The sequence below is a fragment of the Rhinoraja longicauda genome, chromosome 9 (assembly GCF_053455715.1).
Source record: "Rhinoraja longicauda isolate Sanriku21f chromosome 9, sRhiLon1.1, whole genome shotgun sequence".
NCBI lineage: Eukaryota > Metazoa > Chordata > Chondrichthyes > Rajiformes > Arhynchobatidae > Rhinoraja > Rhinoraja longicauda.
Window position 1 is genome coordinate 52,105,620 of NC_135961.1, and position 17,917 is coordinate 52,123,536.

At 40.1% G+C, this 17,917-nt stretch overlaps 1 protein-coding gene across 1 annotated transcript in view; it reads right to left on the minus strand.

Annotated features, from left to right (window-relative positions):
* Nucleotides 1-17,917, minus strand: part of col12a1a (collagen, type XII, alpha 1a) — a 241,698-nt gene that overhangs the window by 153,770 nt on the left and 70,011 nt on the right. The window contains exons 13-20 of the mRNA XM_078405469.1: nucleotides 17,110-17,379; nucleotides 15,796-16,062; nucleotides 13,509-13,701; nucleotides 8,008-8,132; nucleotides 2,822-2,971; nucleotides 2,601-2,720; nucleotides 1,515-1,679; nucleotides 634-780 (exon numbers count right to left, since the gene is read on the minus strand). Coding sequence (XP_078261595.1) covers nucleotides 634-780; nucleotides 1,515-1,679; nucleotides 2,601-2,720; nucleotides 2,822-2,971; nucleotides 8,008-8,132; nucleotides 13,509-13,701; nucleotides 15,796-16,062; nucleotides 17,110-17,379 — 1,437 coding nt within the window. The remainder of the gene's footprint in view (nucleotides 1-633; nucleotides 781-1,514; nucleotides 1,680-2,600; nucleotides 2,721-2,821; nucleotides 2,972-8,007; nucleotides 8,133-13,508; nucleotides 13,702-15,795; nucleotides 16,063-17,109; nucleotides 17,380-17,917) is intronic.

Here is a 17,917-nt window from a genome sequence, read left to right on the forward strand (position 1 = left end):
CACCATAATTCTCTGACTCATTAGTAGTGTTGGTTTGTACAGCTTAGTTGTGAGGGTTGGGAAGCTGATATTGATTGAATTGATTGAAAGATACAGCATGAATCAGGCCTTTCGGCCTACCATGTCCATGGTGACCATTGTTCACTCCTTCACACTATTTCTATGTTATCCCACTTTCATATCCATTCCCTACACACTAGGGGTATTTTACCATGGGAAATTCACCTGCAAACCTGCATGTCTTTGGGATGTGAGAGGAAGCCAGAGCACCAAGAGGAAATCTATGCAGTCACTGGGAGAATGTACAAATTCCACGTAATCTTCACCCAAGGTCAGGATTAAACCCCGGTTTCGACCAACTGCATCACTGAGTCACCCTGCCCCATTTGATATATTTGAAAAACAATGAGAGATGAAGAGAATATAATTCAAAGCAAAGAGTTATTATGATCTTGAATGTTTTCTCTGTGAGGGTAATGGAAACAGATTCAATGCAAACTTTCCAAACTTAGGCAGATAAACATTCAAATATTGAAAACAATTGCTAAGCTATTAAGATATAGTCAAAAGTTCCTTTGATATTGCTGCCATGCACAAAGCCTATTAAAGAGAAGATTGAAAGGTATTTCATACTTGGTCCTTTCACACTGTTGCAGAGGTTTATGCTGAGGTCATCAACAATATCGACAAGCAATGCAAAATCAGCCACGTTGTACATGTGGATATTGTCTGGATCTGTTGCAATCTGTCTCAATTCAACTTCATCAGCATTCTTAATACCTAAAAAATAACATCAGAATCAGAAAAAAACAGCAAGTACTGATAAGTCCAGCACACTGACGTCAAAATCATCATTGCTGTCTGAAAGCCATTCTGCCATCTTTCCCTTCCTTATACCATTGCAGTTCCTGCTAATCCAGCCTCCATCTTGCCCATGTTACAGGTCTACTGTGTTTTCTCTCCAGAGAGCCTGAAGAGAACTCTTCAAACTCTGGGATTCTCTTCAGGCGCTCTCCCCGTTGCATCCTGTATCTTCTCATAGTTTGTCTTCACTTCCATACAGTCTGCCCCAACCTATCCCTCAGAAATACTGTTAGCTGGGATTATAGGTTGATGGGCAGATTCTGTTGTCCACCAATAATAGTAAAGTCACATCCAAAATTCTAAGGTTTAATTAATCGTGTGAAAATTCGATAGCTATGTTATTGGACACACAATCAAGAAAATGAGTTTAAGTTCAAGCAGTTAAGAGAATTTAATTCAGATTGCAAAAATATGGAATTAAAGTGTCAGATTGACATAATCAGTTCACTAATCATTATCAGTGACATAAAAATGGAATTGGTCTGGTGAGAAGAGTATCATATTCTATGTTTATATGTTTCTATATTGATTGTTGAACTCAGAAATGGTTGACCTGTTATATTTTCTGCACGGCTCAACATGCCTAGAATATACAATATATTTTCTGACCTTTTCTCTGTGGTTCTGCGTTACTTGACAAGTTAACATACCAACGGCATAAAGTTCCACTCCAAGGGTGCGCAGAGCATCAGAAGGACGGATAACGTCGTCTTGCGATTTGCCATCAGTAATGAGAACGCCAATCTTGCGTGCATTTGGTCGAGCACCCGCAGCAGCCTTGAAGTTGTTTTGCAATATGTAGTTGAGAGCCATGCCTTTAAATAACGATGAGAAGGAGCAACAGAAAATACAAATTATCTCAGACAATTTTATTGAGAATTAAATTGATAATAGACAAGGATCAAAATGAAAGCGCTTGTTCCTACTCTAACGCATTAGATCTCCAGCTAACCCACCCAATAAATGGAGTCTAAAATTATCAGCAGATTCAGTAGGGAACTCATTCAAATAGAATCACCCACTAGATCAGGGATAGCACAAGCAGAAAGATTGCCTTCATGCTCCAATCTCATTCTAAACTCTTGATAAAGTCATACTGTCAGTCCCTAATTAGCCTATTATTTTTCAGATTTGAGTCAATTCTATCCTTAAGAATCCTCTCCAATAGGTTCCTTACCATCAACATGAGGCTCACCGGCCTATAATTTCTAGCTTATCCCTATTTCCCTTCTTAAACAAACGAACAACATTAACTGCTCTCCAGTCCTCCAGGATCTTGCCTGTGGCTAGAGTAAAATTTGTCTCCATGGAGAACTTAACCATTATACTGGAATCAACAATTGTTAGACACTCCTCCCCGGATAATTGCATCCTCACTGCCCTTTGGGAGGTCATTATCTGATTCAGATGCATGGCTTTGGTCCACTAAAGTGTCATGGATCAGACTGACTCAAAAGATAAGGGTCAGGGCTGTCCAGAGGTTGGGTGAAGAGGCAAAGCAGTTGTGTTATGGTTGCGGGAGGGTTGGGGGCAGGCTGAAGATTGGGGGAAGCAGGGGAAAACTTGGTCGCATCTAAATAGTGTTCCATATTTTCATTAATGGCAACTAAAGCAGAAAAGGTTTCTTCAGTACATTCCTGGTTTTTGACACAGATTAGCTCCAAATCTAGTTGAATGCCGAGTAGATTTTGGGGAACTGCATGACCTATTCTCCTACATAGCATTAAACAGCCTACCTGTTAGGGTGTTGCCACCTTTGTAAGGTAAACTGGACACAGCATCCAGTAAGCTCTTCTTGTCCTTGTATTGCTTAAGGTTCCACTCAGTCCTTGGATCTCCACTGTACTGTGCCAGTCCTTAACAAGCAGAAATATCAGTGATAAGTATCTTATAAAACTGGGGAAATGAAACAACATGTCACACAGAAGCCTGGCCAACTCTTATGGTGACAACTTACCGAACTGTACTCTTCTCGGACCAATTTCGAACACTTGGACCAACTTGGAGATGAAGCTTCTGATCTGACGGAAGTTTAATCGCCCGATACTCCATGAGCCATCCACAAGCAGCACGATATCCGCAGCTGCTGTTGTGGTACACTGCAGCCCTGTTGCCATTAGAAAACAGTCAGTCGAACAGAATTTCAATCAAACTTTTCAACTCACTTTTACAAGGGGAATCTGTATGTTAAGGAGCAATTCATTTTCCAGTTATTTAACAATGAGACATAACAAAGAAACCCATAATTTATGATAGAATACAGTAAAAGTTAAACTAAGGGTGAAGTTTCCTGGCAATACTCACCTCTGTCACCTTCCTCAAGAACCACTATATAAAAAGCATCACTAAACTTGAAAGGAATTAGAGTAACCTCATCGCAGGAGAAATGAATGAGGTGAAATTGCACACAGTGGGTTGAAAGACAATAGTTTTTTACAAATATCTTTATTTCACTCTGGAGTAATTAGCAGCAGAAGCAATTCAACCAATTGTATGTCTCCAACCGAGTCCAGTTTCACCCCATTGCCTCTTCCTTCCTTCCCTCATTTTTCCTTAATCTCCAGACATTTGCTCTGAATATCTCACTATATCACTTGATGAGGGTGATATTTTGAACTCAACATGTAAAACATTGCTCTCAATGTTCATCGGCAAAATATACAGAGAAAAGTTAACAGCTTAAAGGGACAGTAGCCTCAAGTTTGATCAAGTTTGCTTGACCAAACTTATTTTGTTTGAGGGAGAAAAGTCGGAGAACTCGTGCATCTTTTTTTGTTATAATGATATGATGGTTATCCATCTTTACATCAGCTATTCTTAAAAAAGCAACAAAAAAAGGTTTGGCACAACTTTTTGAATGAGGTTTGATTTCTCCTTAAAATGGTATTCCAATTGGAGAAAACACATGCAAGCAATTAGCTACAAAAGTGCATTCTAAAATTAGCAATATTTTCAGGTAAGCAAATTACCACGAAATCCAGGTTTTCTATGGCTTAAAATGTATATACATGATTGAAAGAATCTTAGTGTAAACACACTAAGATTTGCCTTGTCACTTTATGTTGAATTAAGAGCAATGATTTCTGCGGCAGATGGTATCCCATACTATTTAAAGAACACAAAGTTTCTGAAGATCCTTAGAATTCATGCATTTATTATACCCAATACCAAATCAAATTTTGTAAGGACGCTGGAACAGAAGTCTGAAAGCGAGATGACATTGGAAATCATACTCTCAACACCAGAAAATTAAATATCAAGTTAACATCCTTACAATAATGTTCAAGGTTTCATAATGAAGTAAAAGAATAATAAACTGAAAACAGTGCACAGATTTTTAAAATCTTGATCATTTTACCTGTGTAACAATATAGTACAAATCACTGCAGTGAGGCATAGTGAACACCAACATAAATAACAAAAATGATAAAGATTGCACTGTAAAAATATCTGGCACACCAAGGACCACAATACACAGGTGAGGGTTGGAAAAGATTGTTTATTTAAATTTGTTGAGTGCTTGCATGTGTCTGAACATAATTCAATTTCTCTTTTTGTAGATGTCATGAAAATCCACACAGGTGTTGGCTTTGTACCAAGCAACAACTCTTGGTCGATTTCTAGAAGAATCCATTCCATTACTTTGCATGTTTCCTCCATGCTTGTTAAGGCTCCTGCTTTAAATGGGTAAAATAGAGTAAGCAGGCACACAGTTCTAGTTGCAGAAGTAAAATGTGAGGAAGCAGGGGTGGAGCGGGATGCAAATCCTCCTCAATATAAATCTCCAAAATTGGTATTTGAGGCAAAAACACAAATTATGCATTATTCAGATTGATCTTTATAGATAAATCAATACTACTAATGATCATGAATGCAAAAATAGTCAGGCTCATTTTTGCATCAACAATACACATGTTAAAATGTGTATGCAGAGCACGGGAAAGTAACTGCAGTTAAACTGCAACGAAAGAAGATAAGAACTTCAGAGATTCTCAAATGAACATTGAACACACTCAATTTTCTCTGTTTTTTTCAACTCAATTAAAGTAAAATGGATTAAATGTGTGACTGTAAATGGAACAATAAAGTTGCAAATATGCTAATTGGTATTGCTTCCATTCATGTACAATGTATATTAATCAAATTTTACAAGCAAGGGAAGTAGTTATAGAACCGACCAATGACATGTTTGATGATCACTTTGGGAGAGGTGATGGAAAATATCAATGGGATTAAAAAAAGGTCAGCATGGGTTTACAAAAGGAAAATTGTCTTGAGAAATCAGCGAGAGCTTCATTGAGGAATTAGCTAGTACAATAGATATGGAAGAACCAGTGGACATAGTGCATTTGGATTGTCAGAAAGCCTTTGATGCAGTCCTACATTAGACATTAATGTGCGAAATTAAAATCCATAGGATTTGGAGCAATATTCTGGTAAGGATTAAAAATTGGTTGTCAAACAGGAGTGTGTGAATCTACTACTTTTTTCAGGGTGGCAGGCAGTGATTAATGAAGGGTTTGGTGCTTGGGGCCCAATTATTTACAACATATAATAATGACTTATATGAGGGTGTGGAATGCAGTATATTTTTACGTTTGCTGACAACACAAAACTGTTATGAATGGAGGGGCGAATGTGAAGTCTTTAAGGCAAAGTGGACAAGTTGAGTGAGTGGGCAAATAGTTGGCGGATGCAATGTATCATTGATCAAAGTGAAGTCATCCACTTTGTTCATTAAAACGAAACTTGTGGTCAAGGAAGGGAATGATAATACGGTAGAGGATCAGCCATATTGTATTGAATGTCAAACAGTCTATTCCTGCTCCTACTCCTCTCTGTTTCTATATTCCAGCTACCTTCTGGAGAAAATATAACTGCATTGCTCTTAGGATAATTATAATTTGATTATTCTCTAATACTCTTGCTGCTTCTGTGGGTTCAATATACTGATAAAAGGAACATTGCTTTAGTTTTGTGAAAAGTATTGTAGTACACTTATACATTATGGTTTATAATGTATTTTTATCATTTTATGTGCTTCATCAATGCCCACTGATCAATGTGGATGAGTTGGGATGAAGGGCCTACTTTCACCATATGACTCCATGGCGCTATGACAAAATTAATTTCATTATGTTAGTCAGTGGTATAATTTTGCAACCCCATCCAAACGATTTTTGAGCCCATTTTAAAATGTCACTTTTTACATAACAAAATTATTATAAACTGCCTTCAACATTGTAAAAAACAATCTTGAATGCATAATAAATATTTATACAAATGTAACTCTTTTGCAGGGATCACATCTATATTAAAACAAGACATAGAAGAGTCTCAAATGGTTGTGTTTAAATGTTCATAAGAGGAAAGTAGCAAATATAATTTATATCCCAGTCTAAGAGAATTAAAATACACCTACTCTTTATAACTTTCACCATTGGTGATATTTCCATGTTTATATATGAATGGCAGCCAGGAATTCAGATAGCAGTACAGATAATATCTGCTGAAATATAAAATGTTTCCTTGGCTTGATGACTATAGTTGGCATCTGTTATCGGCTCACCTCCGAGACAATCATTGTCTCCTGCTGGTCTCCTGGCAACCAGAAAGATTGTGTTTATCATCAATAGGGCTCAGATTGGGAAATGGAAGGAAAGGCACTTCAAACTTTGTTCCTCCCTAGCCAATATCACAGAGGGTATTTCATGGAAAAATAAACTACTGGAAAGTGGCCAATGATTTATTTTATTCAACTATACTGAGTGGATTCTTCTGGTAACCCAGAGGAGAGAAAAGCATCACATTCCAATATTAATCTCTCTGAAGTATCAGGCAGAGAGCTTGTTGTTTCTGCAGAGAGAAGAGCTTGATGATGTCTTTTTCTTCTACTCCCACAGTCTCTTTGGATTAAAGTGATGGAGGTTCCATGGGCAGCTTCAGTACTGTTCTAGGGTTATGTTTGACACTGCATCAAGTGACCTGGTGATCATCAAATGCAGTTCCGGTCATCCCATTACAGGAAGGATGTGGAGGCTTTGAAGAAGGTGCAGAAGAGGTATACCAGGATGCTGCCTGGATTAGTGCATATTAGCTATAAGGAGAGGTTGGACAAACTTGGACTGTTCAACTTTCTGGCAAACGTTCCTGTGCTGTCCTGTTCTACAGTCTATTTCAATAGATTAATTTCCATTCTTATCCAAGAGTTTGCCATCTTTAGATAGACTGAGATCAGGACTCCTGGGAAAGGCAGTAAGATTATCAGGTTAAATTGCAGCATGGTACATTAGCAACTTACTTTGCCAAGTGACAGGGATAAAGAGGGGTTTAATAATTGATTCAATGTCCTTCAATGTGAACTATCCTTGTCCCAATCATGCTTCCTGGCATGCTGAATGTTTCTATGTTGATTTTAATGTAATTACAGGTTTGGGTAATTGGTGAACGCTGACCTAATAATGACATGAGGAAAAATATCTTTAATGCAGAATACATTGCCAGGAACAAGCAAGTTCAATTGTAGTGATCAAAGGGGTCTGTTTGGGTAGCTGAAGGGAAAGAATTTGCAGCGCTGTGAGAAAAGGGTGCGAAGAGTGGGACAAGCATGATTACTCTTTCAAAAAGCCAGTACAGATCCTCTAAGCTAAGTGGACTTTCCATATTGCTGTCATTCTGTAATCACCTTCAAGAGAGTTAGGGAGAATAATTAGGGAAGATATAAATATGGGTTAAGTTTTAATTTATTTTTAAATTTAAAATGTTGCTACAAGCAAATGAACAGGTGGGAAATAGAGCCAGTGTCACTGTGAAAGGCAGATACTAAGCAACACATGAATTGATTTACAGGAATGATTTAAAACAAGAGATGTCTAAAAGTTGTTGAGGCTGGGCATCATTTAAGAAATTTATATTTTTTGTTCATTTATGGCTTTGGGTTATGGAGAAATTTTATTAAACAGATAATTGAATTGAATGCTGAATTTAAAATGAATGCACAACAGTTTTGAAAGATATGAATGACGTCTTTCTATCTTGCTACAAGTACCACCCTCTATGTTGCTATGAGCACCAATGTCTAATAAGTCAGTACCTGGAAGGAAACGTTACATTTAATCACTGATTGATCAATGAGCTGGTTACCTGATGCATCAACAGGCACAATTAAACCCTCATCAGAGAGTGTTGTTTGTTCCTCCCCCAATAATGGTAAACTTTCACCACCATCAAACATTCCAGAAACTGCCACTTTGTAGGTGGTGCCAGCCCTGTAATATTGAAAACACAGTGAGATCATTATCCGTCTAAACAATTCTGTGCAATCAAAATATAATATGCAACTGCTTCACTGAGAAACACCATAAATGGAGGTGATATTTATCTTCAGTTCAGTGACTGTGAGAATATCAGCTGCTAGTTGTTCTTGACTCCACTCACAGAAGTTAATGTAACCAGATCGACTGAGGATGATAGAGCCGGCCATCAATGATGTATCATTGGTGACCAAAGGCAAACATCCCCAAGGTGGTCTCTTGTTAATACCTCCAGCAAGATATGACAAAAAAGCATAAGACAGACCTATGTCTTCTGGTCCTCGATTCCCCTACTCTGGGCTGGGCAAAAGACTGCATCTTCCCGATCTATTCCTCTCATGATTTTACACACCACTATATGATCACCCCTCATGCTCCTGCGCTCCAAGGAATAGAGACCCAGCCTACTCAACCACTCCCTATAGCTCACACCCTCTAGTCCTGGCAGCATCCTCATAAATCTTCTCTGAACCCCTTCAAGCTTGACAATATCTTTCCTCTCACACGGTGCCAAGAACTGAACATAATATTCTAAATGCGGTCTCACCAACGTCTTATACAACTGCAACATGACCTCCCAACTTCTATACTCAATACTCTGACTGATGAAGGCCAATGTGCCAAAATCCTTTTTGACCACCTTAACTATCTGTGACTCGACCTTCAAAGAACCATGCACCTGCACTCCTAGATCCCTCTGCTCTACAACACTCCGCAGAAGCCTACCATTCACCGTGTAGGTCCTGCCCTTGTTAGACATTCCAAAATGCAACACCTCACACTTCCAACCATTCCTCAGCCCTGGCCAATCGATCCAGATCCTGCTGCAATCTTTTACAACTATCTTCACTATCTTTAAAACCACCCACAAATCAATTTTTACTTTCAATAAACACAGTTATTAATACTCCACAGCCCCAAAGAGAACTGCAAACAATATTGCCAGCTGAAAAAATAAATATTCTCTCATCTCAGTCTTAAATGGTCTAATCTTTATTCTGAGACTGGGCTCCCTGTTTCTCTACACCTCAGCTCGATGAAACATCCTCTCTACCAGATACAGCCACTGTCTAACTCTGTCTCCTCATATGCCACACCCACCATCCCTGCAAACAGTCAAGGAACCTTTGCCTTTCTCTCAACTCCTTTGCCATGAACATCTTCTTCAGCCTGGTTATGGATATCTTGAATGTCTACAGTGCATCGGAGAAACATTAACAAGATGGGACACTGAGCAACATAAAGATATACCAGGATAAGAGATAAAAAGATCAATCAAAGTTGGTCTTAAGTAGCATCTCAATGGTACAATAAGTGAGGTGGAAGGCTGCAGATGCATGCAGAGCCTGGTCTGCACAGTGAGTCATAGAACGTATAAACCATACAGTAGCTCAGCACAAGAACAGGCCCTACAGTCTTCAATATCTGTGATGAACATGATGCCAAGCTAAACTAATCTCCCCTGCTTGGTTCCCCACACATCTAAAAGCCTCTTAAAAGCAACAACCACCACTCCTGGCAGTGGGTCCGGGCACTTGGGTAAAAAACGTCCCACACATATCCTTTAAACTTTGCGCCTCTGACCTCTAGTATTTGACATTAACATCCTGGGAAAGGGGTTCTGCCATTAAGAGACCTCTGGACCTCTGGTGCTTGCTATTAATTGTATACTTTCCCATAACATTCGAACCCCCCCCCCTTCCCTTCCCTTCCCCCCCTCCCTTCCCCCCCCTCCCTTTCCCTTCCCCCCCTCCCTTCCCCCCCCCTCCCTTCCCCCCCCTCCCTTTCCCCCCCCTCCCTTCCCCCCCCTCCCTTTCCCCCCCTCCCTTCCCCCCCCCTCCCTTTCCCCCCCTCCCTTCTCCCCCCTCCCTTCTCCCCCTCCCTTCTCCCCCCTCCCTTCTCCCCCCTCCCTTCTCCCTTCCCTCCCTCCCCCTCCCTCCCCCCTTTCCCTCCCCCCCTCCCCCCCTCCCTCCCCCCCCTCCCTTCCTCCCCCCCTCCCTTCCTCCCTCCCCCAGATAGCAACATATCTAAATTGCTTGGATTAAATTTCATCCACCTGCATTAGTAAATCCAGAACATAATGTCCATGTCACTGACAATGGGGATATGGCTGGAAGGGGGGGGTGGTATAATAATATTTAAAGTAAGGAGGTATAATATTTAAAATACGAAGCAAAAAGTTATAATGTGTAAAAACAGACATGTCATGGCGTAATGGAAAACAGATAAAGTAATCAACAAACACTTCTCTCAAGATAAAGCAGAGGGTAGCTACATTACTTGATTGTCCTCAGGTTTCAGTCTGACTTGGAATAAGTGAGTAATGCGTGAGCTGTTGATTCAGCTGTTATGAAATACTGGACCCTCGTGCTCAGGTGAAAATCAACGCATGGCAGAGAGGCAACTTGATCGATTATAATGAGAATAAGATGTGAGCTGCAAAGAGGGTAATGCAAACCAGCCGCAGTATACCCCAAGCTGGCCTGCAGTCATTCTTTATTCACAGTCAGAGAGTCATACAGCACGGAAACAGGCCAATCGACTCAATTTATCCATGACGACCAGGATGCCCCATCTAAGCTAGTTTCATTTACCCATGTTTGGCCCTTATCCTTCAAAACCTTTTCCTATCAATTTACCTGTCCGTAGCATTTTTTAATATTGTATATAATGATAACTGTAACTTTAAGAACTGAGTGTCAGAATGGTATGATTTGTGTCATGTAATATATTCATTATCTTATCAGTCTCGTGAATATGTTTGAGTATGCGCAGTGTACTTTTACAAAATAAAAAAGACCCACACTGGCAACAGCGTGTACTGAAAAACTGTGCTCGTTTCTATCTACGTGCTACTGGGGTAATAGCTTACACTGCCCAAATATCTTTTCAGTGTTGTTATAATATCTTTATTTTCCACTACTTCTGGAAGTTTGTTCCATGTACTCACCACCCTCTGGGTGAGAAAATTGCCCCTCAGGTTTCTATTAAATGTTTCCCATCTCATCTTAAACCTATGCCCTCTAGTTCTTGATTCCCCTACCTGGGAAAAGACTGTGCATTCACCCTATCTATTCCCCTTCCAATTTTATATACCACTAGAAGATCACCCTTCAGACTCCTGCACTATGAGGAACAAAGTCTTACCATCCCCAACCTCTCCCTTGAGCTCAGCCCCTCAAGTCCTGGCAAAATCCTCCTAAATCTTCCACCGTAATGGTACCTTTCGTATAGCAAGGTGACCAAAACCGTACACAATACTCCAAGTGCAGCCTCACCAATGCTTTGTACAACCATAGCATAATGTCCCATAATCATTCCCTAAATGATAAAGGACAATGTGCCAAAAGCCATCTTCATCCCCCTGTCTACCTGTTAGGTCACTTTCAGGGACACTGTACTTATACTCCTACATCCCTCTGCACCACCATTCAGAATGAAAGTCCTGCCCTGATCTGACCTCACAAAAGGCATCCCCTCACACTTATCACAATTAAACCTCTTTAGCCATTTTTCGGCCCACTTGCCCAGCTGATCGAGATCCCACTGTAAATCTTGATAACTATCTTCACTGTCTACAATACCACCTATTTTATTGTCGCCTGCAAATTTATTAATCACACCTTGTACATTGGCATCAAAATTGTTGATATAGTTGACAAACAGCAATGGGCTCGGCACCAATCTCTGCCGCACACCACTCCTGCACAGGCCTCCTGTCTGAAAAACAACCTTCCACCACCTTCTACTTCCTACCTTGAAGCATTCCTACATCCAAGTCACTCAATACAGTCATTCATTCCAAGTCAGTGATGATGACAGTCCATCAGTGCTGTCAAAAAATTTACCGTACAAAAAGTTTCACTGGGATACTTGCTTTTTCAAAGTCAGACATTGAAACTTGGATTTCTGTAAACCCATGCCTAATTCCCCTAAACTACAGTGCACACCAGACTTCATCTGATCCTTAACTTCCAACTTCACCCTAGCTTAGTCAATTGCAGTTATTGGCCCTAGACCCAGCTTACTTCATGGATACTGCTTTTTGCTGGAGCAAATTCGATCCGACAACTGAACACATTTGGAAGAATTTAGAAAACAAAAGGTTCAAAGATTCATGGGCCTGCTGAAGTAAACCCGAAGTCACTGCGGATTCTCGGCAAAATAAAATGAATCATTTTTATTAAGACAAATCAACACATCATTTCTCAGTAGAGGGAGGAGACCTGTTTTATTTCAAATATAACTTTCAATTTCCAAAACTTGCTCCATTAAGCCTGGGACACAAATCTGACCGGGAAAAAAAGGATTATTAAAAAGTTAATCAAAAACAACAATCTCATTAATGATTTGAAATGGAATAATATGAATTCCCAAGAGTAGGTTACAGGCTGGAACCAAATTGTGTTTAAATGATTTACAATGTACAATGCCCCAGATAATAAGTTAACTGAAGGATTCCAGTGGTTTATATGGAGCAATGGATGCCTGGGAGGGAGTTAATTGGAATCCAATCAAGGAGCTCAGATGGTTTATTTATCCATCCTGACCATGGTTCCACAAGCCCAGGACTAACAGATGAGTGTAATTTCAGTGTGACATGTTTACATGGGCAGTTTACATTATCAATTTAGACATAGGAATTTATAATGAAAATATAAAAAAATATGTTCAACTTGTTTAGGCATCCCCCCCCACTCACTCCCTACAGCAGAAGTCTGCGAAACCTTGGAAGAATAGAGTAAGCAGTCCTTATGCTGTTTTTCTTCCAGGCGTTCTCTGGCTCTTGCAGCAGATGATCAAGAGAACACCTGCAGAAGACCATTTGCTTGTATCTTTAAATGACTAAATTAAATGACTGCATTTTGTTCATATGCATTCTTGGTCCTTCCCTCAATTCCATGATCTTCAAAAATAAATCTATATCTTTAAAGACCACAAATGATCTAAGGATTTTTGGATATACACTGCCTCCAGTTTCACGATAAAAAACAAAGAAGAATACAGTGCATTATTAAGACTCCTTTGAATCTCTCTGACTTTTTCTAGTGTATAAATCTTCTGAACTTTTGTTCTCAAATGTGTCACTAAGGAGTTAGTAAGGGAAATTCAATGTTTTTCATTGAAAAAGCTGACTGATCAAACTTTGCTGGTCGTGACTAAAGTTTATCAATTAAAATGTTTACAAAATGTTAAGGCCAATAGTTTTTTGAAGGACATAAATGGATTTCTTGAATTATAAATCAATGAGACTTGTTCAAACTCATTCACTGGCTTCTCATTACTCTCGTTAATAAGCAATATTATCTATTTCAATGCTTATTGCTTTACCTCAACTCTTCGAGGACCACAGTCGTGTCGTAGGGTCCAACTACCAATTCTCCCAATTGTTCTTCTCTTCCACTTGGATGGTAGATGACTTTATATCCTTTTACCTCCCCTGGGGAAGGCTCCCATGTCACTCTGAAGCTTGTTCTTGCAGCATCAGACGTCTGTAAGTTTTGGGGAGGTTTGTATCGTGAGGCTGTTGGGAAGATTAAAAAAATCACAACTGAGATGTCAACACATCAACATCAGTCAATGAGGATAAATATATTAAAATATCCAGCAAGGCAAGACTAAGTCAACACTCAACCAATTACATTAATCTGGCTCCGCGTGGTTTAGATAACTAATGAACACAATACGTTCTCTCCCCATCCATCAATTATACAATCTGGAAGAGATGGAAAAATAAGCAGAAACCCACTTTGATTTGTTTTGACTAAACCAAAGAATGTGGCTGAGCCATCTACAAATGTTTAGACTTCAGCTTGGCAGATTTCCAATGTGAACCCTGACCTGCTTTTACTCCAATGTCACTCAGAAACTCTACTTGGTGATGTAGGAAGGCGAACGAATGCTCAATAAGTCATGCCAAACCTCCAAACTCATTTAAGATGAAACAAAAAACAAGAACTTTTTGGGGAGATTAAAACATCAGCTGCAAATATGGGAAGAATTTGAATTTCTATAACACGTTTGACTTCTAAAAACACTGCAAAGCTTAAATTGTGATTGAAGTATATTTCCATTGCAATGCAGAAAAACTGCAGCTAGTTTCTGAGCAGGAGGATTCTATAAATGTATGATCACGACCAGATAATTCACTTTAGTGATGTTGTCAGAGATAAATATTGGCCAGGACATGAGACTCCCATTGTGTTCTTCAGAATGGTACCGTTGGGTTTATTAGATCCTCCTTGTAGTGCAGAGGCAGAAACAGTTCAATCGATCAACTTGAACACGAGCGCCTCTAAGTAGACATAATATCCACAAATGTGCATAGAGTTGTCAGATGAGATTATCTGCTCAAGTATTTCTCATATTCTCATTTTATTTTATCGCATAGAAGGCCACTCAGCCCATCAAGATTTTTGCCACCTCGCAGAACAATCCTTTTAGAAGGATGAGCGGGCATTTCATTGAAATCTATTGAATAATGAAAGGCCAGGATAGAGTGGATGTGGAGAGGATGTTTCCAGTAGTGGAAGAGTCTAGGACAAGACGGCACAGCCTCAGAATAAAAAGACTTTAGAAAGACGGAGGAATTTATTTAGCCAGAGGGTGGTGTATCTATGGAATTCATTGCCGCGGTGGAGTCTAAATCATTAGATGGTGGTGTCTAAATCATTGGGTATTTTTTAAGCAGAGATTGATAGGTTCTTGATTAGTAAGGGTGTCAAAGTTTATGGGGAGAAGGCAGGAGAATGGGGATGAGAGGGAAAAATAGATCAGCCATGATTGAATGGCGGAGCTGACTCGATGGGCTGAATAGCCACATTCTAGTCCTACGTCTTATCTATATGCGAAAACTCTTGTTTGTTTGTTTGTTTGTTCCTGAACTACCGCAAAAACGGTACACGACAGCGTGATAATTTTAGGCCCACCTTACTCACCAATGTCCTTTGGTGCTAATGGAAGAAGTTTCATTAAAATCGGTGTTATCTTTTTAAAGTTATTCTCATTTTAAAGTTTAATTCTATCTTCGAGGGAGGGAAGGGGGGGAGGGAGGGGGTGGAAGGAGGGAAGAGGAGGAGGGGTGGAGGGAGGGAGGGGGAGGAGGGGTGAAGGGGAAAGGGGGATGAAGGGGATTGGAGTGGGCGTAGGGGGAGGATAGGGTGCTGCACCAATGCAGGAGAGGTTTGGACCCAACTTGGTCCAGTTGTTCTATAAAATCCCATCCATCTTCTTCTATTTTTTTTCTGTAACTGTCTCTTTCTCATATGTCCAGAAACTTCCATTTGCATCAATTCCTCTTGCACCCATTTACATTAGGGGTAATTCAGAGCGACCAATTAACCCAATAACCAGCATAGCTTTAGGATGCGAGAGAAAACCAAAGCACCTGGAGGAAAACCATCTGGTCACAGCGAAAACATGCAAACTCCACACAGACAGGTCAGGATTAAACCACTGCACCCTATTTGACCTGATAATTTTGCATTACCATTATTAAATATGCTGCTCAGAAATAGAGCGTAATGAAAATACAGAAGAGACTTCATTCAATGCTATTCGATTAGCTGGAAAAATATTTAAACCTCAGCAGAATTTTCATTAAGTAACATAAACTCACCTGTTGTTCCTTGCCCCAATCTTAATATTCCTTCACCTTTCCTGTACAATGGAACAACAGAGACATTGTATGTTGTCTGGGAACTGAGCCGCCGTAGGACAGTGCTGGTCAGATGAGGGGGAACCTTGGTGATTATGGCTCTTCCTCCATCTGCAGGTCTGTAAGTCAGTCGATAGTTCATCACCTTGCCTGGGGCTGGATTCCAGCTCACTCGAAAAGTGCTAATTGTTTCATCTGTTATATTCAATCTCTTGGCCTCTGGAGTAGCTGCACAACAGCAGAAGAAAACAAATGTTTATTTTTCCATTTGTGACATCTTTGATGTAATATTGTGAAGCAGAGAAAAAGCAGCAGAATACTTGGATGAACAGCAATAAAATAAATAACCAGATCATCCTGCTTGGTACTAATCATAAATTGATACAGAAGTAGGCCATTCAGCCCATCAGCTCTATGCCACCTGTCAGAACAATCCAATCAATTCCACCCCCTGCTTGCTTTCCTGCAACCTTCCAAACACACATACCCATCAACTTCCCTGTAATTCCCTCACCACTAGCTACACAAGAGTTCATTTACAGCTATCAATTAACCTACCAATCCACACTTTTTTTATTTATCTGATCAAGTGCATCCTGGAACCTTATGGAAACCTAAGGATGAAATAACAGGGACACTGGCAGAGATATTAAAAGTATATGGCTACACAGCACGAAAAAAGGCTTTTTGACCCTACTCATCCATGCTGACTAAGTTGCTTGACTGAGCTCATCCCACTTTACTGCTACTGGTCAATATCCCTACAAACCTTTCTAGTCACGTACCTGTCAAAGAATATTTTAGATGTTGTGAATGCATCGACGTCCACAGCGTCCTCTGATATACCTACCACCCTCTGTATGAAAATATTGCCCCTCAGGCCCCTTTTAAAATTTTTCCCCTCTCACCTTAAATATTTGTGTTATAATCCATGGAGACAAAACCTGGTTGTGCTATCACATGTGAACATCAAGTCATTAGGACTACATTTGAACACATGCAAATTACAAGTGATGGTCAGCACCCCACACAACACCAGATACAGTGGCCAGAGCACAAGAAACACAATTGGAGGAATGGCAAAATCATTGAAGCAAGAATAAAAGGCGCTGGAATGTTTTTTTCATTCAATTGAAAATATGGTCCTTATCTAAAAGTAGTTCCAAAATTGCAAAAAAATAAAAATTACAGGACTCAACCTTTCAAACACTGCACTGGTTAGAACTCTTGATATCATTGAATGTGGGATTCATGCTTCTAGCAGGATTAACATACCATCAGTGATCTCTTCTCCTTCAAGCGGATCTCCTTCACCACTTCTGTAATTAGCATAGACAAGGATCTGATATCTGGTTTCTGGCAGCAGATTATCCAGCGTTGTGTCGGGAGTGGATGCAGAGACCAACTTTTCTCCTTTATCGTCACTGAAATGTGACTTCCAGGTTATGCGGTAACTCTGTACGTTCCCTGGAGCTGGTGTCCATGAAGCATCGATTGTAGTTGCCGTGACATTGTCTGTCACGAGGTTGTGAGGAGAACCAAGTACTGTGCAAAGAAAAATTGGTGCAAAGTCAGATTCATCGTTCTTCCATTGGGATCTTATGCCTAGAAACTCAAGCTAAACCTCTTTGGTGTGTCTGCCTCCATATTGAATAAAGCTATGAATCCCTCACATAAAGATTGTAAAATATGTAGAAATCTTGCATAGTGGCATATTATACCAATTCATGCAATGAAATAAGACACATGTAGTTCCCATTGGTAGTTAGATCCAAGGGCCTCTCTCAGTGGCAGTCACTAATGAGCAGTGAGTCCTGAAGAAAGGTTTTGACTCGGAACGCCACCTATCCATGTTCTCCAGAGATGCTGCCTGATCTGCTGAGATACTCTGACACTTTGTGTCCTTTTGTGTATTAACCAACACTGCAGTTCTTTGTTTCTGCACTGAGGAGCAGTATTGGAGGTTAAGTAAAATGCAGAGGAGGGGTGAGGGCAGCTTCCATCCGCATGGCCGTTTCCCACCAATCCAATATTGGAGTCGCATGCCGTGGACAACACTGTGCCTCTGGAAACTGCAGGCTGA